Source organism: Stegodyphus dumicola, chromosome 5, assembly GCF_044657685.1.
Source record: "Stegodyphus dumicola isolate Sdum_Otavi_A_Nest chromosome 5, ASM4465768v1".
NCBI lineage: Eukaryota > Metazoa > Arthropoda > Arachnida > Araneae > Eresidae > Stegodyphus > Stegodyphus dumicola.
The window spans coordinates 203,990,480-204,011,797 of NC_140772.1; the positions used below are offsets into that span (position 1 = coordinate 203,990,480).

A 21,318-nucleotide genomic window follows, 5' to 3' on the forward strand; every position below is an offset into this window, starting at 1 on the left:
TTGGATGTATACTCTCATTTCAGGAAAAATATCCATAATTTATACTGAGTCTCTTATAATAAAGCCATTTCTTTATTAAATAAGTGAAAATTTCTTCATGAATCATTAAACTTTGAGAAAATAGTGTTTATAGCATTACTAGTACCCATACTGGCACTTGACCATTTTTCACTGCTGTTTTAAAAAGCTCATTGAATTATACTGAAACCTAAAATGATCACCCTCAGTTTCAAGACAGTTTAATTTTCTGTGAAGGAGGCAAGCCAACTAACAATGAGGAAGATGCATAGATGCAATTTGCATAGACTGCTCAAGGCTTGTGGAGTCTAACAAAGAAAAATGGTGAAGTACCATTATATTGATGTAATTATAATACAAGATATGTAGCAAATACTGTAACAGAAATTAAGAAATCAATATAATTACCCCCAATTTTTTAAATATTATAGTAAAATAATTTAAAATATTGAAAAACTTACTTTATGTAAAAATGAAAAATGTGTAAATAAAATAGCACTTGTATTGTGCCACTATTTGCCAATATACTGCCAATAATCTTTTCACAATAATATATACTTTGACATCAGTAAATCGATTAAGCTTTCCCCCCCCCCCCCAATTTCCAGTGGGTATTGTTTGGCAGTTACATCCAAAGTTGTACCAAACAGGTTGTTATTTTCTGCAGCTTTTCTCGTTCTGCATATGAACTCTTAGCTAAGCAAAAAGGCAAATGATTTCTGGGAAACAAATTTCTGGTTGTTCTAACTTTTTGTTAGCAGCTGTTAACATAATATTTTACATCTTTTTATGTGTGAGAACTGGAATACTTGGAATTTTGCCTGGAAATTGTGCCCTTTTTCTGAAAATCTAGCGAATGCAGGATGCAAAATGCAATGAAAACTAACACGAGATGACTTAAAATGAACAAACATTATTCCAAACTTTTATAAAGGGTTACCAAAAATAAGTAAATAAAATGAAATAAGATCTGAAAAGGTTGAGATTTTAATGTTGTTCAAACGGCTCCTTTTTAAATTTTTATATGCTTTCTATCACAGTTGATCAATCTATTCTTGTACTTACTTCTTTTGACTGGTCTTTCTTTTATTATTCTATTCTCCCATGTAATGAAAAATAATGGAAGATGAAAGTTGAAGAACTTTCAATCATTTGAGATTCTTAAAAGCACATCAAGTAAATGCTAACAACCTGATTAATATGATTGATTCCGAGCATTGTTACCAACATTGTGGCATCTATTTGTTTGAAAAGTGTTAAGGACATCAAAAGCGATTCAATGAAAAAGATTTGAGATGAATAGCCCTTTCAAGCTAAAATCAATTGCATAGTATCGATATGCACTTGCTGTGATTATTCTGAAGTTGACATTGAAATAAATAAAGCCATCCCCACCCTCCCATACTCCCCCCCTAAAAATATTAAGAAAAGTACATTTTACTTAAAAAAATCTGGTACAGTTTTGTACAGCGTTATCATTGTATGTGGAGGAAAGCAAAGTTGTTGTCTGTGCCATTTAATATTCAAATGCGAAATTTCGTATTGCAAATTATACTTTGTAATTAACAAAAATACTCATTAGAACATCCTTCCACTGAAATCTACCAGTTCTTTTTTAGGCAGATTGCTAACAAAATTTTTCCTACTTTTTAAACATATTTATAAGCCTAAAACCTTATTTTATAATTAGTAAACTTTTTAATCTAAACTCGTGTCCTTTTCATAAATGGTACTCTTTTAAGTTTTTAATTGTGTGTTTTTATTTCTGCTTTTTAAAATATTGTTATGAGCTATGAATCTAAATTATATATTAAAAAATAATTTAATTTAATTTTTAGGTTTGATAATCATCATCTACATGTGTGCTGTAATTTTCTTCATTTCATTAGCAGCTCTTATTTTCTTGATTTTTTGGAGACTTTTCAAGCGACACATGAACATCTTTTCACCAGGTATTTTCTATCTGTGTTTATGTAAATTTGTTTAAGAAGAAATTTTTCATGTTTCTTTTTAGTTTATAAAGAATGTCCTTTAAAGGAAAAAAGCCTTTTCTGAAAATGGTGAACCTGTATCAGTTCATTCTCAAAATGCACAGAGGTTTATATAAAATCTTCACCAGGTTGAGATATCCCCATTGATTTTAAAGGAGATATGCATTCATATGCATTCTCATAACTATAGATATTTGTTATGTGATGAGAGAAATATTCAGTATGTATGATACTCAATAAGTAAATCAGTTACAAATTTGAAAAATTGTAAAAGCTGTTGTTTAATATTATCATAATTAGATTAAAATGATTAGATTATCATAATTATCATAATTAGATTAAAATGAATAAATAATAAGAAAAAAGAAATAAAAGCATATTCCTAAATTTAAGGAGGGGTACCATAATGAGCTTGACTGGTCAGTATGTTTACAGTTGCCACATGGAAACATGCATGTCTTAACTTGTGCATACATGGTGGCTGCAGCTCCTAAAACTTTCCCAAATAGCATATTCTAATATCCCTAAAGTAATTTTAAAGAGAGAGCTTTCTATCATATTTTTGGTGGAAAGGAATCTTTTTTTAAGAGAGCTCATTAGAAGCTGGAAATTTAAGCCTTATTATTTTTAAGTGTAGTTTGAGTCAGTGACCAATGAATCTTGTTTTGAACAAACATGTTCAATAAGTTTTAAAACCTGACAGACTGATTACTTACTTCAGCAAGAACATTCAAAATAAAAATAATTATAGCAGCTTCTAATGAAATGACTTCTGCTTTGGAAAAAAATCAAACATTGTTCAATAATTCTAATTTGTACATCAGATGCATGTCACAAATAAGAGTGGGTTTTTTGATTAAAAGAAGGTTGATATGTTTTCTAGAGATTTTTTTTAATGAAATTGATGATACCACGTGAAAAAGACTTACTAAGTTACTGTTTTGTAAATTTTATTTAGATTAGGATTAACCTCTTTTAGTTTATCATGACCAGTCATATGATGATGTAAGTAACATGAAAGGGCAAGAGTAGAAAATTCTTGTTCTGTAAGAAAATCTAAGAAATCCTTACATACATTTTGGTGTTCATAACATAAATTTGGTTGCTAGTGATATGGTAAAATCTTCTGTTTATTTTCTGTTCTTTGAAGAATTGTGAAATTCTGATTAGTCATATATAATTGATATTTAAAACACTTTGTGTAAATTTAAATATGAGCTTCAGAGCATAATGCATGTCTTGGGAGATTGAAAGAAAAGTTTATTGTTATTATATTTATTTATTAGATTATGACGAAATATTCTGAACTTTAACCAGGTTGAAGCATGTATGAATGAAATTTTAGCATTGGATAAATGAAATGAAAACAATTTAAAACATATATGCAAAATTGTGCTTGGCAAGAGTTTACTGTATATAACTTTTTCTCATCTTAAATATGTTGAATTTTCTTTCACTGCTATAGTCCTTAAAACATGTATAGTATTAGTATATTACCTTAAAACATGCAACTCAAAGGCATAGCAGCACTCCTGTCATCTACAATTATAACATATTGCCATCACAGCACACATATGATAAAGAGACTGCAGCAAATTACAGAACACGATGATCTTTCCAATATTCATTACCATGGTTACAAGACAAGTGAGAAGGAGGAAATTACCTTGAAGTGCCTATTCTAAAATAACAGTGTGTAACAGCTGGAAATGTTAAAAATATGCTTAGTGCTACTCTCAGATTCAGGTACAATTGAAGTAAATTATATTTGAGAATTATATTTAAAAAAACATGGCTGCTTTCTGACATTTAATAATTTAAATAGGGTTTGACATTTAATAATTTCAGCTTGGTGTTTTTAAACTAAATACTTCTAACTGAGTTTCTTCAGAATTTATAGGATTTAGATATAAAGTTCTACACTGTAAGCCTTAAAGTTACCTAAATCCAGTGACATAAATTATTTAGGCATCAGAAACTGAAAAATGGATGATACACTCATGTCCATAAATTAAGGATAATTCGGAGTCACGCGGAAATCGAACTCTAAAATAAATATAATACCTGTAAAATCACTACACACATCTTCAAGAATCATATGCAAATTTCAGGAAGTAACCAGATGATACCAATGGTACATCACAATGATGAAAGTTTAAGAGAGTGATATATAAGGAATACAGGCAAAGAAGTAAAATTGTTCGCAGGCGCTTTATAAGCATTTCAGTGCAATAACCGAATAGTTATGACACAAAGGACGCATTTGGATGATTTTTTACGTGGTAGAATTATCGGCCGTCTGGAATGTGGGCGTACCCAAATGGAAGTGTTAGACAAACTTGGAATTGCCCAGAGTGTCATCTCCAGGCTTTGGCAATGATTCCAAGAGGATGGTAACATGAGTAGACATTACAGCACACGTCGCCCCAGAGTTACAACGCCGAATGAGGACCGTTATTTGGCAGTTACTGCCAAAAGAAACAGGCAGAGCACAGCCTCAGACCTGTCTCGTCAGCTCTTTTCAGCCACTGATATGACAATTTCAAGGCAGACCGTGTACAGACGCTTAGGGCAGATTGGTCTATATGGTCATAGACCTGTCAGATGCGTTCCACTTACTGCAACTCACTGTCGCCTACGGTTAGATTGGAGTAGAGAGAGCATGCATTGTGGACACCGCAACAGTGTGCTTGTGTGATGTTTTCCGACGAGTCCAGGTTTAGCTTGCAGTCTGATTCTCGCCGACTTTCATATGGAGAGCTCCAGGTACCCGTTACCACCAAGAAAACATCATTGAATGACACCGTTACGGTGGTGCAGGAGTGCTCGTTTGGGGTGGAATTATTCTGGGTTCTAGAACTGACCTGCATGTTCAAATTGGAACCATGACAAGCCAAATCTATCGGGACGTCATTCTGGAACAACATGTACGTTTGTTTCGGGGCGCCATGGGCACACAATTTGTGTTTATGGGTGATAACGTCTGTCCTCACCATGCAAACATCGTAAGCAAATGCCTTCAATCGGAGGATATCACCCGTATGGACTGGCCAGCATTCTCACCGGACTTGAATCCAGTAGAGCAGGTGTGGGACATGCTCGGCCGACGAGTTGCAGACCGTCAACCACCTCCTACATGTCTACCGAAACTTCGGACAGCATTGCTTTTTGAGTGGTCTAATATCCCCCAAGATCAAATCGATAATTTGATATTCAGCTTGCCTAGGCATTGTACGGACTGTATTGCATCATCTGGGAGACATACAATGTATTAACAATCATACCAACCATGTAATATTGGACTAGAAGTAGATGGCCAGTGCGCCAGGACTGGCCAGGACTAGAAGTAGGCGGTCAGTGCAACTCTGATTAAAAATCTAGTTATAACCACGTGCAGTGCTGATAAGCACCACGTGTTTCTGTGATTCCTATTTTCTTCTTTCTATGTATTTCTTTCTCCTGATGAGGAGGGACCTTTAGCTGCCCTCGAAATCGATTGAGTGTTTCATTATACCTACGCTAAATATAAGGTTGTTTTTTACGATTTTGATGATCATGTAATATTGTTTTTTTGTAAATAGGTGTTTTTTTTTTTTTTTTTTTTTTTTTTTTTTTTTTTTTTTTTTTTTGTAATTTGCTTCAGAGAGAAAAATCGCTAATTTTTTTAATAATATCAAACATATAGCATCTTTTTTGCTCTTTACCTTTTGTTTAATAAATAAGCTTTACAAATAAGTCAAATTTGTTTTGCTTCTAACTCTTCCTTTGCCTGATTTTGCATTATCCTTAATTTATGTACATGAGTGTATTTCTTTAATTTTTTCCTTCTAACTTCATTTGTGAGATTAAAATATGTATCATTGCTTTAATTTCTACTGTAAAGAAATATTTTTCTAAAACAACTATATTTCTTTTCAAGAGATTCTTGACAAATTGGTTTTATTATTATAATTATTATTTGTTTTATTTAAATTCAGTTGATATATTTACTGCCACGATTAATTTGTTAGTGCCACAATAAATTTATTTGCGTTGGTTATTCTGTGTAGATTGTAATATTAATGCAACCTGAATATGGTTTTCATGTTGAAATCATTTGGCTTTCCTAAAATTATCCAAAGATGTTCCCATTGCTGTTTAGAATCTGTTAAATGCAATGAATTCTATAGCATTCTTTATTTTCCTTTACTTCACTTGTCACACAGATCAACAAACAAATCCCTTTTTATGTTGAGTAAAGCTTGCAATGTTCATTTTTAAGAAGTATTTCATTGTGGAAGTTGTTAATAACAACTGCTATTATTAAGTTCCATGCTGCTGGTTTTTCCATTAATATTTGAGTCTATAATTGGCCAGATGGATATCGCTTGCAGCTTGTCTCATACAGTTCATAATGAAAAAGTTAGCTGGGTATAGTTTTTGGACTTTTCCCATTGCAGCTTGAATATGCGATAGTTCCCTTAGAATATCCTCCATCAAATTAGTCTTCTTCCTGCAACTAGCCTCACATGTTGTACTGTAATCAGTTCCATGAAGCAGTTAATTAGTACATATTTCCTATTTATTCCTAATGTCACTGCATATGAAAGTATGTACATAAATTATAAAAAAATCGCTTTATCTTAACTAATTTGTACTCTGTAGTACAATATTCTATTGCTCAATTCCTGTAATTGCAATGTCGAGAATTTCCATTAAATTGTCAGCTGAAGTATTTTTTATTTCCAACAATCTCTCTGTCACTTTCTGCACTAGTAAAATTTTCTGGATTTAGAATCATATATCAGATTTTGCCATCCATTTGTTGATTGATTATTGGAGCATTGTCATTGTAATAAAAAACTTCTGTTATATCACCTTCATTTATTACCACTTTGCCACATTTCATCACAAATTTTATTAATTAGAAAAATTTGCTCCTTGTATGCAATGTCTTCAAAATAGTGACTATCATCATAAAATTTAGCTAGTGCCCACTATATAATATTGCCAGTGTATCACGAGGTTGGTGACCAAAGACATGTTCGGAATCTAACATACACTGAAGGCTTATCCGAACAACAAATCAGTTAATCTTAATTCAAACAGCACTAAATAAATTCTTTTGACCTTTTTTCCATCCAGAAAGAAATTTATGTTAAAATTTCTTCTCAAGGATATACTTAACACTTTTCAGCGGAGTTGGCTGAAATCTGCAATCATCGCCAAGCATAATGTGAGCATAATAGGTTACTATGCTGTTTGGTGTTCAGTTATTAATACTTTAAAAAAAATGTTTTGGGTATCACTGCATGACTCATTTCTCAAGCTGCTATGAATTCATGTGGTAATTAAAGCAGAAAATAAGTAAATGAATTGCCAGATTGGCATGAGGATTATAATTTATTCATCAGTGCATCTGCACTGATCTTTAGTAAAATGTTTAGGTTTAATATTGAAATTGATCTTACCGCATAACAAATTTTACATTCAGTGCTGAGTAGTCTTTTTTTAACAGCTAGATGTGTTAATTTGCTTCCTACTTGTGCATATTTCTAAAGTTAATATTTGTAGTCTTTTTTTTAACAGCTAGATGTGTTTGTTTGCTTCCTACTTGTGCATATTTCTAAAGTTATTATTTCATTTTAGTTTTTAATTTGTTTTCTCCCTTTCAGAATCGAAGCCTGTTGTGCTATTTGTATATTCCCCAGATTGTGGTGCCCATAAAGAATTTGTTGAAGCATATGAAAATTACTTAACTGCTCATTGTAATGTGAAAGTAGATACAATATATGGTAGTATTGGATATCCACATGATTGGTTGAAAGAGAAATATTTAGAATCTGATATTATCATGTTCATTATATCTGAAGGTATGTTCCATTTTTTTGATCGAGAAAATAAACCTCCCATGAAAGTACACCATTGGCGTAATCAATTGCCTGATGCTGTAGCTTTCATATCTGAGTATAGATATCAATCCTTTGATGATGTGCCCAAAAAAAGAAAGTATTGTAAAGTATGCTTTCCATATTCAAGTCAAGATCATATTCCAAAGTGCCTTGGAAAAGAAATGGGTCAGTGTTTTTTTCTGCCAGATGAAATGTATAAACTGCTATATTTTATTTTTGACTATTCTCCTGAAATGTCATTCTGTAACATTTATCCTAAGCCACCAGGCCACAATATCAAGTCATTTGAAAAAGGTCAGGAATTAATTAAAAAAATTAATATTATGAAAAATAAGGTAGAAGCTGGTACACATATTGAATATAAGACTACTAAAAAGATAGAAAATGCTTCTGGTAATGTGACTGAGCCTATCAGTGATAAAAAATATACTGAAAAATATAAAGAATATGAAAATGGGAAAATTGTTGAGTCCAGTGTTTTCACTCAGGCTGCTGAAGAATTATATGGTAGTGATAAAGAATATGAACATCTTTTAAATAATGTGGCTAAAGATGATACAGATTCACTTAATGAATATTCTTTGAGAGATCATTTTAGGAGGAACTTGCAGCAGCAAACTACTGCATGATTTTTTAATTTATATAATATCTTTATTCAAAAAGTAGTGTATAGAATTGAAGAGAGTGTTTTGTATATATGTAAATGTGTACCATTATGTGTATGTTTAATCTAATGTAATATGTTTCAAATTTAATATGTTATTATAATCAGTGATGCAATTTTGTAGTTTCCATATTTATCGCAGTCTCATTTTGCTGTATTTTTTCTGTTAGTATAAATAGACTTCTGATTGACATGAAGGGGAAGATTAATCGGGCTGTGGGGAAAAAAAATTTAATTACATGAAAATGCAAAAATTGCTATCACAAACTATGAGAGTAAAACAAGATTTTTTAAGAGAAATATAAAATGGAAAAGAAAATGCATGGAATAACAGCAGTGATAACTGATAATTTATATTTGGAAGTTCATTGTGATCAAGACCATATCTATGCAATAAAAAAGAGAAAACGATGTAGCAGTATTGATGGTGTAGAATGCAGATCCATAGTGAGGAGGAAACATAGCAACTGAATAAGATTAAATGTTAATTTTTATTTCCATTGACATATGGGGTCACAATTTACTTGGAATTGTAATTGTGCCTAGGCTAAAGTGCGCGATTATCCAATACAAGAGATTTTGGCGTAGATCAGAAAGGTTTCAGTTCTCAAAATTTCGAGTTTAGTTTCTCAATTAGCTACATCAGTGTTGTGCAAGTTATATGACATAGATTAATATAGAAATGGCACAGTTCAGGAAAGTTATTACTATTTTGGGAATAAAGAGGAACTACCCAAATTAAAAAATGGAAATTAAAAGCCTATTGCTAAACTGAATTATAAAGCTGATTTTATCTAACACATACACACATATACATATATATACACACACAACATTGTTAAATCACCTACAAAATTAAACTGCTCAGTTTAAAAATAAATCCTGTACAGCCATTAATCTGGACCACTTGTGGTTTTTATTGGAAATGGGATGTTGGATGCATTGGCTATAAAGACTAATATACAAAATAACACTGAAAACATTGAGTTGCAGGGTTGAAGAGGAAGGCCATATAATCCTTATGAAGAATTATACCTACAAATTATGGAAAAAAAAATGGGAAATTCTGCATAAATAAGAACTGAGACTGGTAATAGTAATCAAAAGGTCAAGTATATAGTGACTTTCATGCTTACTTTAAAAGATTTTATCTTTAAAGTTCAGAACTGCAATGAGATGGTAAACGTTTCATGGAGATCTGCAAACTTTTATAATATTATAATTATATAAGGAATTTATAATTTATTAATTTATATAAGGAAAGATTTTATCATAATGGAACTAATAATATTATAATAATAATATACATAATTATTTTATAGTGGAACTTTTAACATGTAATGGATTTTTATCAAATTTTGACAAGGCAAGAAATCCATCAAGCAAGATTATAAATTATATCCTTAATTATCAGTTAATTGTAGGAATTCTACTTTAGTGTGTTTGCTGTATGTGTCTGTGACTGAGACAGCCTTAAGTGGCCCTATGACTCTCTGTTCAGCCTTTAATCTTGTGTTTCATATTGATTGCTATTGAAATACAAAAATAATGTAAATAAAAACAAACAGAAGGTGTGTTGCCTCAATAAAGAGTAGTTTTGCTATTAAGTTGTTTTTGTGACATGTATCAATGACATTGTTTCAATTAATTTTGCTGTACTGTTGTGTAAGAAATGTCTGAAAAAAAAAAAGAAAAAAAAAAGGGGGGGGGAAGCAGAAGCATATTGTTCTTTTGTTCATCAAAAACTTGAAATTATCACTAAACTAGAGAACACATCCAACATAAAATCTTTATTGTTACAGTATGGGATAGGTGAGCATATTGTGTATATCTGATGTTAAAGGGGGAAAAAAGGAAATGCAGTTTATACGTCTAATTTAGCTGTGGGAATAAAAGGAAAAATAAAACTATGAAAACTTGGATAAGTTATGTTTTTTGAGTAGTTTATCCAACAGACAGCCTAGAGAAAATCTTTGTGGACTTGAGTGTGTGTGTGTGTGTGGTGGTGGTGGGGAGATTAACTGTTATTTGAAGATGAAGTCAGTGTGTCATCAGGAATGGCTTGTATGGTTCAAAAAATGACATCGCATTCGGGAGCTTGAAATGCACAGTGAACTTTTATGAGTGATCATAAGAGAGTATGGCAAAGGATTTTTACAATGAGTTAATTGGTGGCTCAAAAAATTGCTTCTAGAGCAAATGTATAATGTTGATAAAATTGGCCTGTTATGGAAATGCTTGCCATCAATAACTAGATTTTGAAAGAGAGAAAAATTGTCCAAGTTAAATTAAACCATTAAACTACATGTGTTTTAATATGCCCCAACATGTCAAGAAATTATAAATTGAAAGTGGTTGCCATTAGAAAGGAGAAGGGAAATGAGTTCTTTGAAAGGAACAGAAGCAACCAATTTATCTGTTCACTTTTTCAGGAAAAGGGGTAAATAAATCAAAATCTTTTCTGTGATGGCTCAAAATAAAATCTATATCCAAAGTGAATGATATTTTGAAGTCATATGGCCTTCCCAAAAAGCAATCTATTGGTATTTTACATTCTTAGGTTGCATGTATCTTTCTCACTGTAAAGTCAGCACTCGACTAATCCAGGTTTAATTATTATTTTACTACAGGTCCATCTTATTTTGACAAATACATGATAAGATAAAACACACCAGCATCAATCCTCAAGTTCCATGTGCTACCATTTCAACAAGAACAGGAGGCAGTACTTCACACAGCTTGTTCACAGATAAAGTTTACACTGAATACATATAATTAAATATAAAATGTGTTTAAAATTATAAAAATTATGAATTAAATCTTAAAAATTATATACTATTATTTAAATGTTAATTTTACTCCCAAACCTTTTTTACACATTATTTACATTTTATTTTTAAACTTAGCATGTGCTATTGTCAAGCCTAATTTAGAGAATAAAAATGCTGTTGGCGGGTGCCGCCATCTGTTTAGGGATTTTAAACTATTTGTTGTTCCAACATTACTCCCTTACCAGTAACACTAGTTACGATACAATGAAGCATGACTTTCTTAATACAATCAATAGTTATGATCTTGGACACTGAAGTTAATTTTCATATTAATATAGAGCAGATATTTATCAGGTCATATAGTTATTCCAGAATTTTTTAAACAATGAATTCAATTAATCAAAATTATATTAAGTAAACTGACCTTTGCTCTAAATCTTATTGCTTATTGCTTTATTGGTAAACCCAAGCTTCAAAATTTCATGAAAATTCTTTTTATGAAAATGCTACCTTGTGCTGTGTAATATTTACTGAACTATATATATATATATATTTTTATTTAAAACAGAGCTTGGCCTGTTAATTAGACTGATGTTCAAACAGTGAATGATAATACAATGAAAAGTAATTATTTGCCATGCTCAGTGACACATGAATGAAATTGTCTTTTATGCAATGGCAACACTTCCTAAGTTACATAGATGATAAATGAATGCAAAGAAGCATAGTGTAATATAACAATCCAAAAGTTATGAAAAGATTTAACTAAAGATATTTTTAATGTTAACACATTAAAGGCGGGAGTCATAGTACTACGATTTATCTCGACTGTAGCTTAAAGGCGGGAGTCGTAGTACTACAATTTATATCGACTATAGCTTAAAGGCGGGAGTCGTAGTAATACGATTTATCTCGACTGTACCTTGCGCATCTCGACTGTAGCCTGCGCATGTATCTCAACTAGTTTGTGCGGCACATAAAAAAAGAAAGTTGACTTGCTTCAAATGCGAGTTTTGCAATGCACCTCTTCACCGTGGCAAGTGTTATCAACATTATCACACTCATAAAAAATACTAAATTCTTCTCATAAATATGCACTTTAAAACATTTTTTGTAATTAGTGTTTAGTTCTTTTTTAATATTTCTTGTAGTTTTAAGAGTTTTAATTAACTTTTTTTAAGTCTAAATTTTTTTATGAGTTCGCAAAATATTGCCCGTTCTAGGACGAAAAACAAGGCGAAGCAGTCGCTGCGTTACCTAGCATATTTTCGTCAAGATCCCCACTTTAATGTGTTAATAAGGAAATTAAGTAATAAAATTAACAGAGTAGTATTATATATTAGTAACAGAAGTAAATTCGTATGCTATGCTTTACAATAAATTTCTGACATTAATGAAATACCAAAAAGAGTAATCTATTTAGTTGTTTAAGTTGGTTTTTTAGCAGTCATTAACTGTACTGTACTGTATTATCGTTACAGTTTATTTAAATAAATGAAAAAAGGGAAACTTGCAAATAAATCAATAATAAACAATGTTCCTTAACTTGGAAAGAACAACAATTGACTAAATAATTGGAATTCCACTCTATAAGCAATTAAAATACTTTTGTATATAGAAAATTAACAGCCTGTATAAGTTGAAGTGTTTAACATAAATACTATGAGCTAAAAATTAGAATACTCATTTCAATTGCATTGGGTAATGTTTTCTATGATACTATTATCTAAGTTTATTTTTCCTTGCCAAAAGAATTAAATATGTAAGCTTGTAATTAATGGGGCAGTTAATATTTTAGTAATGAACTTAAGCATGTTTTACTTTTTATTTATGGTAAAATTTTTACTGAGATGTAATTTGTGCTATAAAAAATATAAATATCTGTGATGTATTATATTTTCATACATTTTAAGGAGATATATTTTTTTACTGCAAATATTTACTGTTTGTATATTTTTTTTACTGCAAATATTTACTGTTTGTGAAGTTGTTTGTATAATAAAAAGGTTTATTTTAGATTAATATGTGCAATATATTCTCTCATTATCAGTTTTGAGTCTTTAAAAATTTATAATATTTGTAATAAAGGAAAATTTTATAATTTTTATAATAAAAGAATTAAATTAATTGTTTCCATCTGTTTTTTTTATTAAAGATTGTGATAAATTTTTAAAAAATTATCTGACAGTGAAATTAATAGCATAACACCTTACATCTTTTTCTAACACAAATCCACACACTTAGATGCACACACAAGCGAACAAAAAGATAAGAACAAATGATTTGTAATATACTTAAAATATAATTTCTATGCTGAATAAAAAAATTGCCCTCTGTATAAATGTCAGGTGTTTTCAGTGGTCCTAGCAGTGAAAAATCTTGTTCATTGAGTAGTGCAAAATATGAATTTGCTTTCACTGTTTTTTGCATAGTAGGGAGAGTTTACAATTGAAGAAAAGCATTCAGGAATTTATCAGCTTTCTCCTACTTCTTGCCTGAGTGAAACACAGAGGTCATATTGATTACAATATTCTTTTTTGCCATTTTCTTGGCCAGTGATTGTTTCTGACAAGAAAATCAATATTTAGTTCTGTTAAATGTTTATGAAAGATAGATGTATTAAATTTGAAGAACGTATGCTTATCGAGCAAATTCAACATGAGTTAAAAGTGTTATGTGGAGTATCAAATACGTTTTTTTAGATGTAGTCCAGCCCCATTTTACAGTATTGTGATGGAATCCTCTGTTGATGATGGAGGTTGCTGAAAAAAATCTTCTGTCTTCCTGAAAGTAAGTGTAATCTCTTTGGTGCCATTTGTCCTTGTCAGTAAAGAAATGTTATTATTGAATGAGTATTATTGTAAAGCTAAGTGTATTAATGCTACTTCTGCTAATGTAAATATTATTGACCCTGATAATGCTGTAAATATTAATGAAAACATTATAATGATAACTGCTAATTCTAAAAGTATCAATTAGAATAGTTAAGAAAATGAATAAGTGTAGTAGTTGCAGTGATGCTACTAATAGTAAGGACAATTTTGTTTTACCCAAGAAACCTGCCTATCTAGTTAAACTGTTGAAATGTAGTGTGAATTAGGAACAAATTTAATAATTTAGCTATTGATGCTAATGAGGTTATGGATGCCCAAGTAGGCCAGGAGAAAGTCTAACAGACCATTCAATCTTCCTTTATAGTTAGATTGTGCCGGCCAGATGGTATAGTGGTTAAGGGAGCCTGACTGCGATGCCCGAGTTAAAATCCCAGAGAAGGCTTGGATGTAAAATTGTCCCTTTGTAGGAGGTAATGGTGATCGCCTCTTAGGTATCCCCACAATTAAATGGTCACCACGTGTGGCCTTAGGAGTGAGAAGTGCCCACCATTGGGGAAAAAAAAATAGATGTTAAATTTTCTGATTCTATTAATATTCTGAAAGCAGAATACTGAAATGTAATTTGTTGATCACATTAATGATGAGTTTCTTAAAAGTCTCACCCAAAAACATAGATGACCACAAGGTAATAAATGTTGATCATTCTAACATTGGGAGGTGTATTAAATGCTCCCAGTATATTTTTCAATGGATGCAATAAATTAAAGGTTTAGAATTCACAGTTTTAAAGTTCTAAAAAATTTCCTGAATGAAATCAAAAGTATCGAAACCATTACATAAGATACAGCTAGTAAATGAATCTGGAGTTGAGTGGATCTCTGAGACTTCCAATTTGATGTATTTTAATGTTATTATTGTTTCATATCTCTACCAAATTCATCTATCAAAATATCTAAACATCTGTCTGAAGTTTGGTATGGAAAACAGAAATGAAAAATAACACAAAATAGGAATTTATATGGTTGGATCAAAACTTAATAATGAAGTAGGATGTGAAATAGTTATATATTAAAGTCAATAGTAATCTAATATATTTAAATTTTATCTAAAAGGCCAAAATTCAGTATTTCAGGCAGAAGATTTGTGACAAAAGAAGCTATTAAATGCAGCATAAATGACAATATATAAACAATAAAAATTAAAACAGACTCATTGTCCACAATAATGCATGCAATACCTAATAAAGCTCACAAATCTCCAATCGTAAGAGAAATTACAACATATTCAATCCAAAGCCATCAAACAAAAATAATAATCGACTAGATTAAAGTACATCCTGAAATGATGAAAGTGGTCCTATAATGCACAAGGAATAAACACCCCACTCCTGAAATCATACTTAAAATTCTCCGCAATGCAAAAATTATTACTAGAATGGGAATAGTGGAGGCAAAACATCCCCCAAGAAAGGAAATTCAAATTTATACAAAAACTTCGAAAAGATTAAATTAGTACAAATCTGTATATAAAATGGCGTATTACGGGATATGACCCTTCTCCACATACTTTTATGAAAAAAATATCTTAATCAGACCACCTGTGTATGTGGGAAAAGAGGCAATCCTGAACATTACTTATTTGACCACCCAGCAACAGAATTAGTTCATTAAAAAAATTTAAAACATGCAATAAAAAAGCAGCACTTAAGGAAGAAAATTAAAAAAATAATGAAAAACTTAGCTTTAAAAGGAGGAAAAATACCAAGCAATCTATGCAGTTATTTTTAATTAAGCTATGTAACACTCTGAAAGAACCATTAATTACCAATGAATTACATCTGCATTGAACTTGTAATGATCAACGATTTGAACTGCTAATTAAAACGAACTGTTAACTGGGAACTTTGCTACTAAATGGGAAAAAAAAAAAAAGATAAATGAATGTAAGTTGCATAATGCAAAATGTATATGAATTAGTTTAAATACAAAATTACATATAGTAATTATATAAAATATATGTTATTATATAAACTAATAATTCATAATAAGAAAACTTTCCAAATACCACATTCACATATTCATTTTCCATTCACGGTTTTAAATTGAGTTTGTGTTTGGTATATTCCATATACCAAACACAAACTCAATTTAAAACCGTGAATGGAAAAAATGTTTAGTCAGAATTTGAATTAGTATTTTAAAAAGTAATTTCAACTTCTTGTTTTAAAAAATCTGCAAACAAAAATCTTAAACCCCAAAATACCAAAACCAAAAGTAAATTCTAAATATTGAAAAAGTAGTTATTGTCATTGATCGCAGATTAATTGACTTACCAAAGGGATAAAGCGATCTACCATCAATTAACAACAACTAAATGAAGAGAGTGTTTCATCTTACTTCCAAATATGCATCATATTATTTGCTAGATTCAAACCATAAGTCAAAACTAATACTCAATCCAAATAAAGACATTAGTTCATTTAAACAGAATAGCAAATAATCTTAAAATTAAAGTTTCTATTAACCGTCTAATGCCCATGGTAGCATATTTTGCTACCATATATTAAACGCCACTTTTTTATACCAGGAACGCCATGAAATGTAATTTTTATGTCATAAATTTACAGAATAAAGGTGTTATTAGCAAATTTTAGGCATAGATAGCAGCTTAAAAAAATTAGAAGCATGGACGCAGCAAACAATGCAAGCACCTTTTTAGACGTAAGTTGTTTGTTTATTTTACAAACATTTTATTAATAAAACAGTTAATAATTACTATTTATATAAAGTAAAAGAGTTAATGTATCACACAGTATAAAATAACTTTTACAAAATTATCGTTTTTAATGCTAAAATGTATTTTTAATATCATGGTAGCAAATCTGCTACTATGAACATCCGTGTATCTAAGCCTAGCAGTTCTCTGAAGAAAATATGTTTTTACACTGAAATTAGTTCATGATCTTTAATCTTTGTAATATTACAGATAATATATCCTTAAATAAAATTTATGGATTTAAATTTTATTAGTTTAAATTTTGATATTTTCAATTTAAAATTAAGATATATTTTTCCTGTAAAAGGAAAATTCCTTTTGAGATTTAAGTTGAGAAATAAATTTAATCCTCTATTAAACTCAAGTTCTCTTTAATATATTTTTACTTATTGTCATTATATAGTTATTTATTGAATGAAATTTCAAAAAATATTTAATAAAATTTTCGGAATTTTGAATAAAATTTTTAAAAAATTTTCAGCCATGCACTTCAGGTCCCTTTTCCCACAGAGTAAGAGGAAGAAATGTGTTTAAAAAACTAGAAGCTATAGCATATATGAATGATTTGGAAAGTGATTTATCCGATATATCTGATGACGTCTCTGATGATGAAAATATGCCTACACGAACGTCTGATATCTTCCATGCAGGAAGCGCTTAGATGATGAAGACCAAGATCATAATGAAGATGTAGAAAATGACCAAAATGTATCAAATATTGAAGAAAGTGTCGATCTACGTAAGAGCTATAAAAAATTTTAAATTCTCTGGAGGAAAAAAGAACCTAATCTTATGCCTTCATCAAATGATGATAACTTTTCTGATTTTACAGAACCTCTTCCATCTGCTCTTGCATATTTTCAGATTGTCATATCAACAGATATGATAAAATTATTAATTGAACAAACAAGTCTGTATAGTGTTCAACAAACAGGAACTTCTCTTATGGCGACGGCAAATGAAATAAAGCAAGTAATAAGAACGATTATCAGAATGGGATTAGTCTGTATACCTCATATTAGAGGATATTAAGAAGAGGGAATAAAGTATGAACCAATTGCAGAAGTAATGTCTAGAAACAGATTTGAAAAAATCAATGAAAATTTGCATATTGCGGATAATTCACAAATTGATGGTGATGTTAAGAAGTGACAAATGCTGGAAAGTGCGATCATGGTTGTCTAGACTTGGAGAAAACATACTATACGTTCCAGGTGAGACCAAGCAGTATATTGATGAAATAATGATTCCATTTCGTGGGACAATCTATATCAAACAATATATGCCTAAAAAACTTCATAGCAAACGGGGTTTAAAAATGTGGACCCAGTGTGGACAATCGGGCATTTGTTACGATTTTGATGTTTACACTGGAAAATCTGAAGGTTACAACTGAGACCAAACGCATTAGGTCTAGGAGCAGGTGTCGTGATGCAGTTAGGCAGCACTCTAAATAAACCAACATAAACTACTATCTTTGCGGATAACTTTTTCTCTTGAATCCCATTAGTATGTGAATTACCTAAGAAAAATATAGGATTTGTTGGGACTTTGAGAGAAAACAAGCTAATGAAATGTAAATTAAAGTAGGAGAAGGAATTGAAAAAAGAAGGCATAGGATGCATTGATTAATCTGTAGCATCTGTAAAGAGCGCAGATATCATAGCTGTAAATATAAATTTTGTAAACTTAAGTATTTGTCTTTCAATTATTTATTACTTTTAGGATCAAAGAACTGATGGTGTGCATCACTGGCCAGTGCCTCTGGCCTTAAGGGGCGGACAGCAGCTGATTGAAAACTTGTGTGGAATGCAGTGGCAAGGCGGCTCACTTTCTTTGTATCTAACTCTGTTCTTGGCGAAAAGCCACAACTTAAATATTTAAGCGTTAGCAAGTACAATTTGCTTAAACCTATTCACGCGTTTATTTTGACTGACAGTGAAAATAAAAGAGGACAGTATAGTTTTAAAATAAAATAAACGTTAGTTAAACTTAAGATACTTACACGGTGGAGTGATGCAATGTCACAATTGTCAATTATTTAACCGTCTGAAAATTGAAGCCCTGTTGTACCGTGTATCCTTTAGCAGATAATTATTTCACAAGATACACTCCTCTAAACTACATGCTACTTTTATTATATGTACAAAATATATCATCACTCGCGTACACACTTAGAGCTACAGCTACTCGCATTCCAGTCATTTTCTTATTACTGCGCGCTCTTCGATGCTTGACGCTGTGCCAGCTTTAAGTCCGATTATGATATATCACATCGATAGTTCTCGATAGTTATAATTTCCACATCGATATAGTTCTCGATATACCACATCCCTCCCTTTTTATCACAACTGCAGTCTATCTGGGAACGTCGAATTCTACTGGACCGACGCAAACGTTGTAGCACTGTTGATTTCTTTGGTAACCTGGTTGTATCAGCAACAGGTCGGCCCACCAGCGGCCGAGCGGTAAAGTCGCTGAACACTGGTAGCTCGGTCCGAGGTTCGAATCCCGCGAACGGGCTGGCTGCATGGGCGTTTTCGTGGTTTTCCTCATGTGTAACGTGTATACGAGCCAGTTTCCCTTAGAAAGTCCTCCACGAAGGCATTCCTTCCCTTAGGCAGATAGCCCTCGAGGCTTTGCCATAATCACACACATATAGCAGCAGGTCCGGTGGATGGAACATCTGGTACAACCTTGGGCTCGGAGGACGACACAGACTCATCTGCGTATTGGCTATTATCCTTCGATGGTTCTGGAACTCTTATCAGGCTCTTCGGAATCACGAGAGCTGGGAGGTGGACGTATGAAGCCCTCATCTGTTCCGGTTCGCGTAATGGCAAACCGCACATTGAGTTGATCAATGTTAACGAATTTCGTTTACTGCGCATGCTCAGTTGTGTACCGTTAGCGTGGCAGGAAATACTGGTGATTAAGGCATAAGCAACCATTACACAAGCCTGTTCATTATATAGGTCTTATCGACTATTTACAATTACAATACTACCGAAATTTATTTGTGCTTAATGCATTTGCTTCTGTTTCATTTCATTTTGGTTTAGTTTGTTCATAAACCTTATATTTAATATCAGTTATTTATAATAATTTCCTTGACTTTAATTCAGTAATTTAAACTGGGTTTATTCTTTAATTTGTTAAAAATCTGTAAACAACGAGAGTTTGAAATGAAAAACTTTAGAAAATGTGCCATTGACTTGTTTAGTAGCTAAGCCTAAAATGTGCTAAGTAATGAATTTCGAAAAACTACCAATTTAAAACAACGTTGCACAACAACCAAAGTTGCTATTCAAAAGAAAATTTTTTCTGGCCTGGAAGACATAAAAAGATTGCGACACCTACTTTTAGAGTCGTGCCAAAAGCAACCATCTACAAACCTTCTCTTTGTATACTTGTTGCATTTGCATTCTTTGCATTTACATAGAAATTTGTATCAGTGTCCGCTCTACAACGTTTCTGTTTTTTTAAATATACTCTGATTGCTTAATTGTCATACTTGGACTATACATTAAAACTTTGATTGCTTAAACTTTAGAACCTCGTTTCCACTACTGCGTACGAACGCGTTGCGTCAAATGAAGACACGCCTACGGCATCCGTGCAAGCGTTTCCACTGCCGAGTATCCGTAGAATATTTTCATTTTCCGTCGCTAGGTGTCACTGTAATATTTTGGCGCCAAACAAGCAGTTCGCGAGTTACGACGCTGAACATCTGAATTTTTCCTGCTTAAGCGAGCATTGTTTGTTTTGGATTTGATATGGATCCTGACGTAAAAGGCAGAAAAGTTTTGTTTACTAAATTCCATGTTATTGGAAATGTTTATTTCTGCTTATGAACTGCGAAAGTAAGGTACGCTAGCAATTTTTAGATAAGTAAGGTTATAATGCATATTATGAACATCACTAATTCCATAGAAGCTGAAGTAAATTTAAAAAAAAATTTTTTTGCGTTTCTAGAAGCCTTAAATATTAATGAAATAATATATATATTATTAAAACTAAAATATACTGTTAGTGAAAAAACAAACAAATAAATAAATAAAATAAAAAAGTTAAAGGAATTAAAAAATAGTTGATACACAACTGTAAAGAAAGGTTCACAATATTTACACAAAATTTGCTATGCTTGTATACCGCTGACTTCAGGGTCATAGCTGGATAATTTATGATAAATTTCGTTTGTTTTAAAATGCACTATGGGCAGTTATATTTTATGCATAATTTATAAAATATTATTTTTAATTCATATCTCTTTTTATAGAAGAAGTTTTAAAAATAAGATTTTTCTCTTTATATATACACACATTAGGTAAAGGAAATTGAAATATTTAATTAATTAATTCCTACGCTTCTGCT

General features: G+C 31.3%; 1 protein-coding gene across 2 annotated transcripts in view; it reads left to right on the top strand.

Annotated features, from left to right (window-relative positions):
* LOC118203851 (uncharacterized) overlaps nt 1-10,815 on the top strand; it is a 37,919-nt gene extending 27,104 nt beyond the window's left edge. For both annotated transcript variants that reach the window (XM_085817575.1, XM_085817576.1), the window contains 2 exons: nt 1,857-1,970; nt 7,664-10,815. In XM_085817575.1, coding sequence (XP_085673701.1) covers nt 1,857-1,970; nt 7,664-8,529 — 980 coding nt within the window. In that variant the 3' untranslated portion in view covers nt 8,530-10,815. The remainder of the gene's footprint in view (nt 1-1,856; nt 1,971-7,663) is intronic.
* Nucleotides 10,816-21,318: the final 10,503 nt, after the last annotated feature.